The 15,275-nt window shown below is 35.8% G+C and overlaps 1 protein-coding gene across 3 annotated transcripts in view; it reads right to left on the bottom strand.

Moving 5' to 3' along the window:
• Nucleotides 1-649: 649 nt before the first annotated feature.
• Nucleotides 650-15,275, bottom strand: part of Cd53 (CD53 molecule) — a 28,220-nt gene continuing 13,594 nt past the window's right edge. For all 3 annotated transcript variants that reach the window (XM_027395439.2, XM_027395440.2, XM_027395438.2), the window contains exons 2-8: nt 11,891-11,969; nt 10,015-10,203; nt 7,969-8,043; nt 7,380-7,475; nt 3,739-3,819; nt 2,600-2,683; nt 650-1,580 (exon numbers count right to left, since the gene is read on the bottom strand). In XM_027395439.2, coding sequence (XP_027251240.1) covers nt 1,509-1,580; nt 2,600-2,683; nt 3,739-3,819; nt 7,380-7,475; nt 7,969-8,043; nt 10,015-10,203; nt 11,891-11,953 — 660 coding nt within the window. In that variant the 5' untranslated portion in view covers nt 11,954-11,969 and the 3' untranslated portion in view covers nt 650-1,508. The remainder of the gene's footprint in view (nt 1,581-2,599; nt 2,684-3,738; nt 3,820-7,379; nt 7,476-7,968; nt 8,044-10,014; nt 10,204-11,890; nt 11,970-15,275) is intronic.

The following is a 15,275-nucleotide window of genomic DNA, read 5'->3' as shown; positions in this document are numbered from 1 at the left end:
GTGTAATCTTCTCTTGTGTGGAAATTGAACTTTTGAAACAGTTCTAAGAATAACTGATGGCATTTTGGGAGTTAGGTTAAAAGGTCTATGGCTTCTATTTTGGTTGCTGTATCTCATTCTATGTCTTATCTGTCTCATTATGCAGGAAACTACTTATTTAAACATATGTGGGGCCATGCTCCAAGGCTTATAATGAGAACATGTAGTGGATGTCTTTCCCTCTGAGACATAAGATGACTGAAGACATATCTGGCCACTTAGTCACCATTACGCTAAAAACAACAATCTATAAACATTTCTTGCAGATGCTTCCACATACCCGATTACCTGAAACTATCAGATAATAAATGTTTGTCCTGAGTAAGTATAGTGGCACAGACCTGAAATTCTAATATTTAGAAGGTAGAAGCAGAATGACCATGAGTTTGGTGACAATTTGGGTAACACAGCAAGTTCCAAGAAAGCCTAGGCTGCATAGTAAAACCCTATCTTTAAATCAATCAGATCAGTAAATAAAACCAATGTGTATAGGTACTTAGCCACTATATTTTGGGCTAATTTGTTACACAGAAATAGCTAATACATTTGGCTTGCTAGCAAAAATCAGAATGAGTCAAATGTTTGATGAATAATGATCATAAACTATTTTGTTTATTAAAATACCTTAACAGAACTTTATTTGGTATAGAAATAACAACATAAACATGAATATGATTATCAACTAACACATTGAAGATATTAGTACTTTTGGGTTGCTCTATGGCTATATAATTCAAAAGCTATAAGACTGGCTTAAGATAGGATAGTAAACATTAGATAGGCTTTTCTGGATGGATGCATGGATGGATGGATGGATGGATGGATGGATGGATGGATGGATGGATAGAATAGAAATCGAAAGGGTATTTTAACAAAGAAATTGAAATATTCCCCTTTGAAGAGATCCATGTAGCATTCCTATTACCTATTCAAAAGGAAACAGGGTATGTCAATTGTCCAGAAAATCTGACTCCAAAATTCCCTTTAGTTGTCTCTTATGTAGAGTGAAATTAGCATGATTTAGAGTCTAGGGACTGACTTGACAATTGTTCAGTCTAACACTTAAACTTGGACCTATCTTTTGTAGGACTTAGGACTAAATTCAGGGGCTCACATATGCTAGGCCAGTACTCTGAGCTATATCCATACCTGCAGCTCTCCTTAGATTTCAAGCCACCAGGGCTATGGGTTCTTTTGGCCTTTCACATCCAAAAAGTTCACCCATGTATGTTTCACCATCTTTAAGGGATATGGCTACTGCTATCAGTTGGTGAATGATTTTCTTCTGCTTGAGATGGGAAGTTCATGGCAAATATTCTCTTCCTTGGATGTATAACAGGGGCCGATGAAGGAAGAGGTAAGAGAAAGCCAAAATGCCAGGCAGGCAGGTAATTGTTTAGGGCCTCATGCTATGGGTGTTTTGGATTTCCAGAGAGAAAAAAGTCTTTTAAGCTCAGGGCAGTTGCAAGTCACAGCCCTAAGGCCTGACTGGTTTTGTCAATCTGGCAGTTGAGTGTCAGTGCAAAGGACATCCCCAGCACCTGAGGAAAGAATTGAGAAAATGTGAGGTATTCATAAGAGAAAATACTTCTTCCATAGATTCTGAGATTGGTAACACAGAAAAGCAGGATTTCAATCACACTGTGACTACTCTCCAACATCACTCATTCCCCTCTAAGGAAGTTCTCTCTTTAAGATTAGAATAGCATTATAAAGAAAATGGAGACAATGATAGTATGATGAAAAAGTAGATCTTAGAAACATTTTTTCTCTTCTTAGGGAGTCACAGAAGCTTAGCTGTCTAGTCAAGTTGTCTTTGTAGAACAACTTAAGAAAATCAAGTCAGCTCTGCCCAAGCCATATGTTTCCTTTGCTTCCAATCAGAGAAAAGGTCATTTAACTCTTAGCTCTTGACTAAGTCTTAAATAATGTATAATACACCCAATACTTGGGGGGGAAATAGTGTTGTGAATATCACACAACAAAACAAAAAAAATTTTCCCTTTCACTTGTCAAAACAAGTACAAGCACAAAGGGAAAATTTCTATCATATTTTTCTTCTTAGTATAAAAGGTCAATTTTTCAAGTGAGCTTTTTATAATAATACTTTCCAGACCAGCTAAGTGAGCAACTAATGTAGAATTCTGCTTTGCACTCTTAATTTGACTGTGATTCATTCATATCTCTTAAGGGATACGCTGATTTGATAAATATTCTTTGTTTGTTTCTTGAGAGAGGTTTTCTGTAGCTTTGAAGCCTGTCCTGGAACACACTCTGTAGAGCAGGCTAGCATCAAACTCGCAAAGATCCACAAGCCTTTAATACCAGCCTCCCGAGTTCTGGTATTAAAGGCATGCACCACCGCCTGGTGATATATATTCTTATAACAAATTTCTTCCTGTTCTAAATTGAATTGATAATATAATCATTGGTTTCTTGGCTGGAGGAACTCATGAATAACATGACAATTATTGCCTCATTCTACTTACCCAGTACTGTTCTAAGACTTTATGTTTTATCTCATTTAATACTAATAAGGTTCCTGGGATTAAGCTCTTACCTGTATCACACATACACAGATGGTAATGATTCCAATATACAAAAAGTTGGAATGAAACCACAATTTTGCTTTGTTATAACAACCCTAGGAAAAAAATTACAGGTATGAATGATATCATTCAATATGTCAATCTTATAAGGAAGGTTATCTTAGATAGTAGTTTGTATTTATTTAATACAAAGATTTACATCAGATGTTACATTTTTATTTCATTTGCATGTTTAAAGAGTCAGGGATAAAGCAGAGAACTTTTAATCATAGACCTTTCTACTGATATCATCAGTATACTTGCACTTAACACAGAAGACTTAGCTCTTAACAGTTAAATTAGCTCCCAAGAAGTAAGTCAGAAATACTCATCCTCATGTTCTTTGGACACCCAATGCTGATCTAAAAGTAACATATGAGATTATAGGTGTCGTGATCTTTGGATTAAGAAACTTATGTCTGCTTCAGTAACTGGCATTATAACCCCATAAAATTCCAGAATGGTTGACTGGTGGTTGACCTGTTTTTTTTTTCCTTGGACCTGAACATTTCTGTAGATTTTCAAACTTAGGAAAAGGTAATATGGGGTCAAGACAAGATCTTAGGGATTTGTTTACTAGAATATGGCTCTGTTTCCTTCTAGATGAAAAGAGACCCAAAATGAAAAGGGAAGGTGGTTTCTAAAAACTCATTTCCCAAAACTCTTATTTCTCCACATATGTTTAACTCATCTCATAAAGGGAATGGATCTGCCATCTCCAAGCAGAGACAGAAGACAGACACTTGACAAGCTTTTCTGCTCTAATCCTGTAAATTATACTTTAAACACAGTAGAACAACCTTTTGTTCAATAATTATTTAGAAATTTCTCTGGGCTAGTTTTATACAACTAACACACACACACACACACACACACACACACACACACACACCACTCAGTTAATATTCTTTATGGTGTCTAACTGGATTAGGTGGCTCCTAGATTTTTGGAGGCTTCTATAGTAATATGGGGTTGTTTCCATGCTCTTTCTTGTTGTTGTTCCAAAATCCCTCTTTCTAGGTGGAAGGTTTAAGTCCTTTCTGGCATAGTTTATGATGTAACTAAGTTTGAACAAAGAAGACAATAACAGGAAAATTGCCAACAAAATTACCTGAACATCTGCACCTGGTGGGCAGGAAGATGGTGGACCACTGGTCCAATCACTTGAGCTGTTCACACCACAACACTGCAGCTGAAAGACAAGTCCCCAAAACATGATGGTTAGAAAATCAACAGAAAAACAAAACAAAAGAACCCTAAACTTTATACAATAGGTATGCTTGTCATTCAAATCTGACTCTAGGGAAGAAAATGCCGAAAGTCTACTACTACAGACTCTTTGGAACTAAATGTTCACAAGACTGTTATATCATTTTATTCACAGAAGATCTCTACAGAGTTTGGTTTATATATTTACATATTGAGTACTTTCTACCCAGCAAGCCTTGTAACATAGAACTAGGGCTAACCACACTGATCATGAGATTATTGAAAACAGAATATTTAGATACCTACTTTAATGAGAAAACAAGAAGAACCAGCTATGGTACTTTTGCAAATAGGATAAACTTATGATCCAACTATACTACTCTTGGACACACACCCAAAGGACTTTATATGCTACTAAAGAGAAATTTGCTTATCTATTTATTGCTATGCTTATCTATTTTATTGCTATCTATTCACAGTAGCTGAAATTGAAAATAACCTAAAAGTCCATCAACTGATGAATGGATATCAAAAGTGTAGTACATTTATACAATGAAATATTACTAATTTCTTAAGAAAAATTAAATGAGAAAATTTCAGGTATATGAATGGAGGTGGAAACAATCATCCTGACAAAGGTAACCTGGACTCAGAAAAAATCATGTTCTTCTCTTATATGTGGATGCTAACTTTGAATGTTTATATTATTTGTTTAAACTGTAATGTAAGATAGAGGTCAGAAAACTAGTAAAGGGGGAGGGGATGCTCTCCAGAAAGAGGGGATAGAAAGAATTCTGTCATATAAAGGAGAAAATGTAATGGGAATAGTTAAGTGATTTAGGGGATAGGAAGGCAGGATAAGGGGTAGAATACAAGAAGGGGTAACTGACACTAAAGAGCTTTGGGAAAACCATATGAAAACTTTATATATATATATATATATATATATATATATATATATATATAAACTTTTATAATAGTGTGTTTCCATATATATGTATATTTTATATATGAACACATTTAGATGGAGTTAACCTATAACTGAACAATAATGACCCTACTAGACCCCAGACTAACAAAAAAAAACATTTGATGGAATTGTTGGCCATTGAGGTCCTATAGACCCATAAATATTACAAGTGATTGCCAATGCCCCTTGTTATCTTCTGGAACTTGGTTATAAGACCCTATTACTGAAACCACCATATACATGAGTCATGGAATATGGAGAGATCAAGCTGGATTGAGTTGGAAGCTTGATTCCTACTGGCTAGAATTCATAGTGTTGGAAGGTTCTGTAGAAGCTACAAAGGGAGAAAAGTAGTCATAAACCTTACAGATTTGTGACACTGAGAGCTGTAATACTGATCAGCCTAGTAAGATATTACCACTGGGGCTTCCATGACACAGATGTTGTGGGTATAACCAATAACTTTCTGTTCAGATTTATGACACATACCTGACATAATTTTGAGGGCCAATAAGCTGTGACTAGGTAGGCTATAGGCCTTTGGGGAGAATCTATTAGTATTATTTTTCTAAATGGAAATAATAGCAAATCAATTTCTAATGAGTTATCACTATACCCATAGATGAGTGTCTCATTTAACCATCATAAGGGAAGCTTCTTTCTTTAGTAGATGGCGATTAACACAGACATCCACAACTCATCAATTTGTAGCAAATATGAGACTATGGAGTACTCAGCCCTAAACTGACACCTATATTATACCATCTGCTCCCAAGGTTGGGAGATCTGTGTGGAATAGTGGGCAGAAACGTGTAAGAGATAGAAGCGATGAATGACTATAAGGAAATAGCATTTCCTGGACAACAACAAGGCAGTTTCACATAGGAACTCAGTGATTGGGGCACAAATTCACACAAAAGAAAACACATGAAGGATAGAATGGTCAGGAAGTCCCATCCTTAAGAGTTATTGGCAATTGATTATGGCTGAAAGAAGGAGAGTCAGTAACCCGTGGCAGGTGAATTACACTCCTATGGCATGACCTCACCCAAAAATATATAGGTATCCTTAACTGAACTCAGTGAGTTTATAAATAGCATGAGTATACAAATTTTACTGAGTGGGGAAGTGGTAGCGGATCTAGGAAGAGTTGAAGAGTGAATATGATCAGAATATATGGTATGAAATTTTCAATAAATAAAATAATGTTATTTTAAAAGAAGACAGAGAGAGACTTCACCAAGCCTCTAGATTCACAGTACTTTGGGGAAACAGATTTCCTGAGATCAAAATAACCTGTGAGAATAAACCAGTCAGTAACAGAAAATTGTAGAATCTGTAGGACAAATAACCTAATTTTTCTTCTCATACATATAATATAAAGGAGTAGGACACTGTTATAGAGTGAAATAAATGTTGAGACATTTCATCCAAATGTAGCATTTGAAACTTCTTAGATCTTGATTTGTTAAAATCAGTTGAAATTTTAGATAAAATTAGAATAATTGAAATATAGACTATTAGTGATATTTGAGAATTTATTTATTAATGTGGGGGGTGGGGGTGTGACTGTAAGTTCACTACATGCATGCAGGAACATGTGAAAGCCAGCAAAGAGCTTCTGACACTTTGGAATTGGAGTTACAGGAAGTTGTGAGCCACCAGGTAGGTGTTATAACAAAAACCAGATCATCTGGCAAAGCATAAGTGCTCTTAACCATTGATCCAGACTCTTTAAGGATTTTTAATGAGTGAGATGATGTAAGGCTCAGTATTTTTTTTGATTTAGAATATTCCAGCAAAATGTTTAGGGGATTGAATGAGGTGGCAGTGACAAAGTTGATGTGAAGCTGGTGACATGTATCAAGAGACATATTTTGTTTTGCTTTTTCTTTGTTATGTATCTGAACATTAAAAGGGGACTTCTAATCTGAATTGAATCAAATGAGGAATCTAAAATCTAAAGAGGTTGCAATTTTTCCAAGTCCTCCCATTCTTGTTTTTATGTTATAATTTCCTGTTATTATTACTGTCTATTCCTGATAAATCCATCATGGATGATGATAGTATTCTTTGGACAGATATCATGCCTGTGCAAGTCTCTCTAATCCATGTTTTTCCCCTAACATTCTAAGGAGATAATGTAAAGTTGATGTTTGTTCATGGGCATGGAGAAGCATGAGGAATGTGACACTAAAGACATAGGTAAAAAATATAATAATTTTGGTGACTCAGGAATTTGAAAGATTTCTTTTATTCTACTGCTATTTTAATGACATTTTTCAAAATGTATAAAGTCATCCAATATTATTTATTTGGGTCTTCATTTCATCTTGTTAGGGCCAAACAATGATCTTGTGTGAGTTAGTAAAGAATGAAAGAGAATGCAGAAAAAAATGTATCCATTGGATTAATTCCTATGCTGCTCTGCCTGTGAGAGCACAGACATTCCTTTGAACTTGAGAACTGATGATCTTTGAGTCTGAAACCTTTAGGAAAGAGACACTGGTTTCTAGGGACCAAAGCTGGGAATTCATTCTGATTCATGTGAGCAGGATTCTTTATGTACTTACATGTGACTGGATGAAGTCCCATGCTGCCATGGTGCTGTTGTCTGAGTGATAATGTTGAATGCTGTCATTCAGGCCTTCTGCCACATATGTGTTCAGCTAGGGTAAATCATATTCCACCAGAGAAGATATAGTAGAAACAAGATTAATTCAAGAAATAAGAGATTTATAGTAGACCAAATATATCCCCCACCCAAGGAGTAAGAACTGGGGAAGTAAGATGAGGAAGAGTATATGGGAAGACAAGCTAAAGAGGATATAGGTAATGGACTTTTATCCTTCCAAAACTATAGTTACAAGGGAAGAAAGTTAAACCCAAAGCCAAGGTCAAACCTTAATGAGAAGACTGATATCTCCATAAAGAGAAGTAGACAGGAGGAAAACAAGCTTGCTTCATTTTCTCTCCAATTATCTTTCAAGGAATCATTCAAATACAATATTCATGACAGTTTTTCTCTCCTCAACTGCAGTTAGTCTCTCTTCCTCCTACTTCTTTTGTATGACATTTTACTAATTTGCTTTACTAATGTTTCCACTGTGTATTCTCCTTCTCAGCACAACAAGAGAGTAAGCCATGTTCTTCATAACTTACCTTTTGTTCATACACAAAGAGCAAGATGGCTAAGGTCACCTCAGCAAGAAGAATAATCATCAGCAGAACAAAGAACTATGACAAAGCAGAAACATGATCATAACACTGATCCCCATTTCTGTTCTACCTCTCTCTACCTTGAGAGCAAACAGGTCTACACTGGTGTACATATGCATGTGTGTTCATGTGCCCACACACAAACAACAAAATAAACATAAAATCATGCCTAGGAACTTCTCCTGCCTCCTCAGGACTTCCTAAGTCCTCTCTTATTTTGTGAGTAATATGTGGATTCTACATATTTTTCCTACAGCTGGACTCTAGAAGGCAGATCAGCTACAACCTAACTCTGTTCTAACACTGTTGAATTAATTTTTAGCATCAGCCTAGTAAAACAGTTGTGCAAAAATCCAGGAAATTAAAGCATGAGTTTGGGTCCTGGTCCCATATATCCGATTAAGTCTAGCTCAAGGTATAGGGTGGATGATAATGAAGCTCAGGAGGACATCTGCATGGAGGAAGAGGGAGCACAATCACAGTTCTAAGTCAAGTTTTATCTTCAAATTTAGAATTTCAATCCCTGCATGACATTTATACAAAAACTTTTATAATTTCATTTGTTCTTCACCTTAAAAAAAACTTAACACCAATTTTGGCAGCTTAAATCATTTGTCCTGTCTCTGATATTTTCTATCTGTTTGAGAACTGTTTGATGGCATTTATTTTTAAATTACTGATATTATTATTGATCTTGGCTCTAGTTTAAGTGCCAATCTGCAAGAAAAGATTGATCACATGATTTAAGGGATAACTGTGTTGGGAACACATAAGTATGGAAGCATTGTTATACCAACCTCTGTCCTTAGTACAGTAGGAAATTTTTATCTCCTCTACTCCAATGCTAGTAGGCAAAATCTAAGCCTGATGGTACTTCTCAGGATGGTTATTTGATAGGTAACTGCTGCAAATCCCTTCCATTTTTAATAGTCAAGGACTTCAGCAAGGTTCTTCCCTAAATTGTGTCATTCCTACTATGAAAGCTACTTTGTGCATGAATTAAAGAACTCTATATCATTGGGGGTCACTATGTTCAGAAGAACCTAGTGATTATTTTTTCATCAGTTAATTACTATGTGTCAGAACCTGAAGTATGTTCTTCCATATGGATTTAAGCAGAAGGTAATAAATAATTTCAGACATCGAGGAAAAATATTATTAACAGTGACCATTACTGACAGTGTAAAATGGATACCATAAATAACAACAATGTCTTCTTCTGCATATCCTTGGGATCCCAGTGAGAAACAAACTAATATCAGTGTATAAAATCTTGGCTGATAAGAGATGGTTAGCTTTAATTATCAACATGACAGCCTATAATTAGCTGGCAACTTCTCAATAAATTGATACATTTTCTAGACTGAATTGTTCTGTGGGAAAGTCTGTGGGGAAATAATTTGATTGTTAATTAAACTGGAAGTCCAACCCTGATGGTTGGTAGCATTATCTCACTGAACACTGACCCGTGTAAGAATAAAGAAAACTACCAGAGAATACACAGCAAGCAATAAGTGATTCAAGCACTGTTTTCTATTTGGTCTTGACTGTGCATGTAATGCTTTAAGTCCCTGCTTTAACATTCAGCAATAATTGACTATATTCCCTGTATTTATGAGATCAAACAAATACTTCTGCTTCTAAATTTCTCTTTTTCAAGGCATTTTACCACAGCAACAGAAAGGAAACAAAAATCAGAAATTGGTACCAAGAAGTGGGGCTGTTTCTGTTATGAACCTGGTATTTTTATTTTTTGGCAGAATAAAGAAGATGTTGGAATATTGATCTCGAAAATCCCACTGCATGATGTAGGTACAGTTTACTGGGATTTTCTTGTGGCATATTGAAAAGGGGATTACTAAGAGTAACACTGATGGCAGAGGTCCAGATCATGGACTTAGTCATTAACTGGACAAGGGAATATTCATGTGACATTTTGGCTAAGAATCTACCACATCTCAGAGTATCACACTTGATGCAAGGACTCACCGACATAAGCAGGCACTTATTTTCCTTGATTGATCCCATGCAGCCCAAGAAGGCAACTACCATAATAATGGAGCCCACAATGACGAGAACATTGCCCAGTGTCAGGAAGGGAAGGTTACGGAAGAGTACTCCATAGGTGTTTTGGACCAGGAAGAAGATACCAAAGCCCAAAATGCAACAGCCACAGACCTGAAAGGAAGCATTCCATAGCATTCTAAAGTAGATGTAGTTCTTAAGTATCTCCTCATCTGTGTTTTCACCTCCTTGAGATCAGAATCATCTGGGTTTTTTTTCTCACTCAAGACTCATGATGTCACCTCTTCACTCAGTTTCCCCACTATCATATAGAAAGGAAATACCAGCACTTCATATGGAGTCACACTCATATCTTTTACAGATTCTGACACCAAGGATATGTCATCCTTTTGAGGGACCTAATACCTTCATCTTCGCTATATGTATGCCTAACTTTATACTTCAGATGTTCTATCTCTTGTCTGCTCAGTTCTCCACACATGGCCTTCCTTTGGAGAGTACAACCACATAGAGAAAATGCTCTGTTTAAAGAAATTATCTTGATAGGCAGACTATCAGAGATGCCAAATTTATAAGAATATTCTCATAAACATATGAGTACTTATTTATCTTATATATGAAATGCAGCTTCTGAATTCAACATATTGAAATCTGTTTGGACATCCTAAATAACCAAGCATGGACATATGTGCCTGCAACTTTACATTTTTATTAATCCCTATTAATTATATAAAATATTGCATTGTTATATTTCTATACATCAAGCACATAGGGTAATTTGATCATATTCATGCCCTTATTAATCTTTTTTATATGCTTTTTCTTTTGTGTTTTCCTCCTTACCACTCTTAATTGTCTCCCTTTAAGTGCCTTTCTTTATTTTCCTTTGTTTTCACATATGAAGAAGATGCCATACTTTTCTATTTGGTACTAACTTACTTCACTCAAATTTTATCTATTTTTCTGCATAATTTTATTCTTCTGATGGCTAAGAAAAGCTCTATTGTCTACATATACCACATATTCTTTTTCATCTATAGATGTATGTCTAGTCTGCATCAGTGAAAATCATGGATGTTCAAGTATCTTTGTGGTAGGTGATTATGATTCTTTTGGAGACAAAATAATAAGTAAAATGACTAGATCATATGGAAGTCCAAAATTTGAAGAAAAATAGAAAAAAACCACTCCAACAAATGAACAATAAAAATGAACAGTTTTAAAAGAATGAAGTACAAATCACCAATAAATATATGAAAAAAGGTGTTCATCATCTTTAACTACTAAAACTAAATGGAGATTCCACTTCATCCCATCAGATTGTCTGTCATAAGGCAAAAACTATCAACAACAAATGATGACCAGGATGACAGAAGAAAGGAACCCTTTCACACTACTGGTAAGGATACAAATTAGCCTAGATAGTGCAGAAGATGGATGTTCTTTTAAAAATTAATAAAAACAGAACTTCCACAATTTCTCTGTCAATATTCTTCCATGGGATCAGGAATAGGGAAAGTATAGAATTTGACACTCAAATTGTAGTCCACTTCTCACTTATAAATACCAGTTATTTGCAATGTTACCCTAAAGCCCCCACACAGAATTGGCACCTCCTTTATTAACTCACTGATACCTTTCAATTTTGTAGGTTTATACTGTCACAAAAATGTCTGGAGGGGAGGAAATTATTACTCCTTTGTATCTATATGAAACTTTCTGAATATTACCGAGGTTGCACAGTACATATTCTATACTATATTCTTATAACTGAGAAGAAAGGATAGATTAGCTGGGATAGAGGGGTATTATTTCAGTTATGTTCAAAGGTGATACTTACCCAAAAGAGCAAGTTAAAGAAAAACAGGACATATTTCAGCAATTTCAAGCTGCTCATGCCCATGCTGGGATAGTATGACCTAAAAGGCAGAAGGAATAAGAAAGGAATTTTTATGATGACTTAGCATTGTAAGGTAGCACAACAGACTCCAAAATGCAAGTGTTTAGGGTTCAAGGATTATCACCACCATTTTATGTTTGAACTATTTATCTCTCCTCTGGAATATTTTCCCCAAATCTCCGTTTTCATACTTTCAAAATTAAAGCCCAGGTTGAAAAGCCATCATCTTGAACGCTGAATGTTCAATAAGCAATGTTTGGTGTTACCATAAACCCAACAACAGAGCTATTCTAACAAGAACATGAGTCACAGTGATACATAATAAGCCAGTGCTTTTTTTTTCCTGTGTGACATTAGTGACATGTATGGCTACTCAAGAATATCCTTTGAGGCCAAGACTATATGATTAATGCACATGGTAGAAATTCAGTGACTTGATCAGCCAGTTCCTTAACTGTCTTAAGATTCATTACTTACTAAATTTGTTGTTGTTTATTTTTGTAACTGTGTTTTAATTACAACATCTATCCTGTCTCATTCCTCCAAACCCTCTCATATACCCCTTCCAACTCTTCTTCAAACTCATGACCTCATTTTTCATCAGTTGTTACTGAATGGTCTATAAACCTCTCCATATGAAAGTACAAGGTGATATACATATGCCTCATTTGTCCTTTATGCATAATTATCTATAATATTTCTGTTCTAGATATGGCCATGGCTAAGTATTAAATGTCTTCAAATAGATGTTGATCCTATAGCAGAAATGAAACACACAAATATATAATGAGGAAGTTAAAAGAGACCACAATATGAACACAGTCTTTTAAATGAAGCTATCTTTTTTTTAAAGCAAGGATACCAGTGTGTGGATGTATATGATGTATTACATAGTATATGCAGACGTGTATGTGTGAGCACCAGAGGAGTACATCAGGTGTCCATCTCTATCATGCTCTGATATATGCCCTTATGGAGATGCACACACAGAGGGTGGAGAGAAATGGGAGGGAGGTAAAGAAAGAATGAGGAGGAAGAGAGGAAGAAAGGGGGAGGGAAGGAAAAGAAAGAGAGAGAAAATTATATCTAGACAATGACCATCTAGATAAACCAGGGCAATCTCATTTTACAATATGAGTATGAATGTGATAACAAATGCCTGTAATCCCGGTGCTGGGGAGGCTTAGTCAGGAGGATTACAAATTTGACATCATCCTAGGCTACATAATGAATATACATATGTATGCAAATTAGGCTGCTAAAGCTAAAACAGCCTAGCCTGAGATAAAAATATACTGAGATGTATTAATGGAAGATAATGGTATATATTAAATAAGAAAAAATGAGTGAATTTTAAGGTAGTAAGAAAAATATCAAAAAAGGGCATGCAACAAAATGTAAATGAATAGACTATCTCTAGATGAAGTAATGTTGGATATTATAATTTGTATGTAATGGGAGTCTCCAAATGAAGAGAAAAATACTTGAAGAATTAATACCTGTAATAAATTCTGAATTAGATTAAAATAATTTACTCACATGGCAAAAAAAGATCAATAAAAAAGAATAGTGAAGAATATAAGATACATATGAGACTTGTTCATTGTATTCATACACTGTGACTATAATATGTACAAAAGCTAAGGGAATTTCTCCTCAGCAAATCCACACTACAAGGAATATTCAAGGAAATCCTCCAGGAAAATTGATAGAATAGAAGCAAGACCAACATTACTGTACAGATAAGTAGACCAGGTTTTCTTGTTAGTTGTGATTTGAATCTTAGATGGCCTCTAAAGACTCATGTTTTAAATGAAAACTTGGTCCCCAGATGACAGTGCTATCAAAAGATGATAAATTATTTAGGAGGTACAGCTTATTTGAAAGATTTAGGCCACCAGGGACATGCCATTGCAGGATATATCCTTCTATATCTCTCCACCTCTCTCCCCGTCTCTCCTCTTTTTCCATCTACCTTTATTTTTCTCAGCCACTTTTGCTCTGCTCTGTGCTCTCAACACAGTGCTTGAGCCTCAGAACACACCCAAAATAACGGGACCAGCCATCACACATTGCATCTTTTGAAAGTATGATTAAAAGTGATTTTTTCCTCTTTTAAGTTGTTGACTTCTTAAGGAATTTTTGGCACAATAATGAAAAGTTTACTTCACATTATTTAAATATCTTTAGTAAACACTGGACTGTGCACCACAGTATTGTATGAGTTTAAAAATAAATGTAAAAGAGAAGTTTGTAATAACACTATCATTGAGTCTGAGAAGGAAAAAATAAAAGTTCTTGTATTGGAATTCTGTGTCATTAACTCACAGCAACTGTGGTTACCTGCCATGCCCTCCATAAAATTACAGCGTGAATTTAGGACATATCAGAAGGCCCAGGAGCTACTGGAACTTTCTGAGTGCTGGGAAATAGACAAGGAGAGTCAAAGATTTTTGGAAGTGAGGCCACTGACTAGTTGCCAATGATCTGGTAGATGCCTCACACCAATGTACCCATGGGTAACACTGGCTGAATTCAGTTGAGTTTATAAAAAAATTAAGAACACAAAGTTGGGAGGAAAATGTTTTTGGAGTGTTTGGGGGTGGTTATAGAATGACGGTGTAGGTAGATATGGTCCAAGTGCATTATACATATCCACAAAACTCTCAGAAAATACATAGAAATAATATTTTAAATAAATAATTATAAATTGGGGGCTTAATTGGGGAGGAGGAAGGAAAGTAATTACAGAAGGAAAGGAGGGGATGAAAGGACAAAGGAGGCAATGCTGTAATCCCAACACTTGCTTGCAAACTTAACACTCAAGGACAGAGGCAGGAGGATTGCTGCATGTTTCATGCAAATTCAGGATCCATATTTAGAGCTTGTTAAAAAATATAAGTATCTGTGGAGTAGAGGCATATGCCAAAGATTTGGATGTTCATTGCTGTCCTATTTACAATAGCTAGATCTCTCTTCCCCATCTAACCTTGCTCTCCCCACTGTTGCTTTGTCCCAGACCCCAACCCAAGCAATCATCCCCAGCTGACAAAAGAGTTGTTCCTCCCAGGGCAACAAGTAGGCTGAAGGCAGACCCACACCTCTCCTACTGATCCTGAGATCCAATTCCCCAGTCTCATCCCCAGTTCTATAATTCCTCTCTGACCTCATTCTCAACAGATCACAAAGACATACTCCAACCTTTCTTCCCTCAACTCATCCCAGTATCCCAGCCTCTAACACCAGTAGACATTTTCTATGAATACACCAGCTAAGCAGGCCAGGAAAACAAGCAATACATAGCCATTACACCCTCTGAAAATCC

Source organism: Cricetulus griseus (assembly GCF_003668045.3).
Source record: "Cricetulus griseus strain 17A/GY chromosome 1 unlocalized genomic scaffold, alternate assembly CriGri-PICRH-1.0 chr1_0, whole genome shotgun sequence".
NCBI classification, from domain to species: Eukaryota; Metazoa; Chordata; class Mammalia; order Rodentia; family Cricetidae; genus Cricetulus; species Cricetulus griseus.
This window is presented reverse-complemented; position numbering and strand designations above follow the sequence as displayed.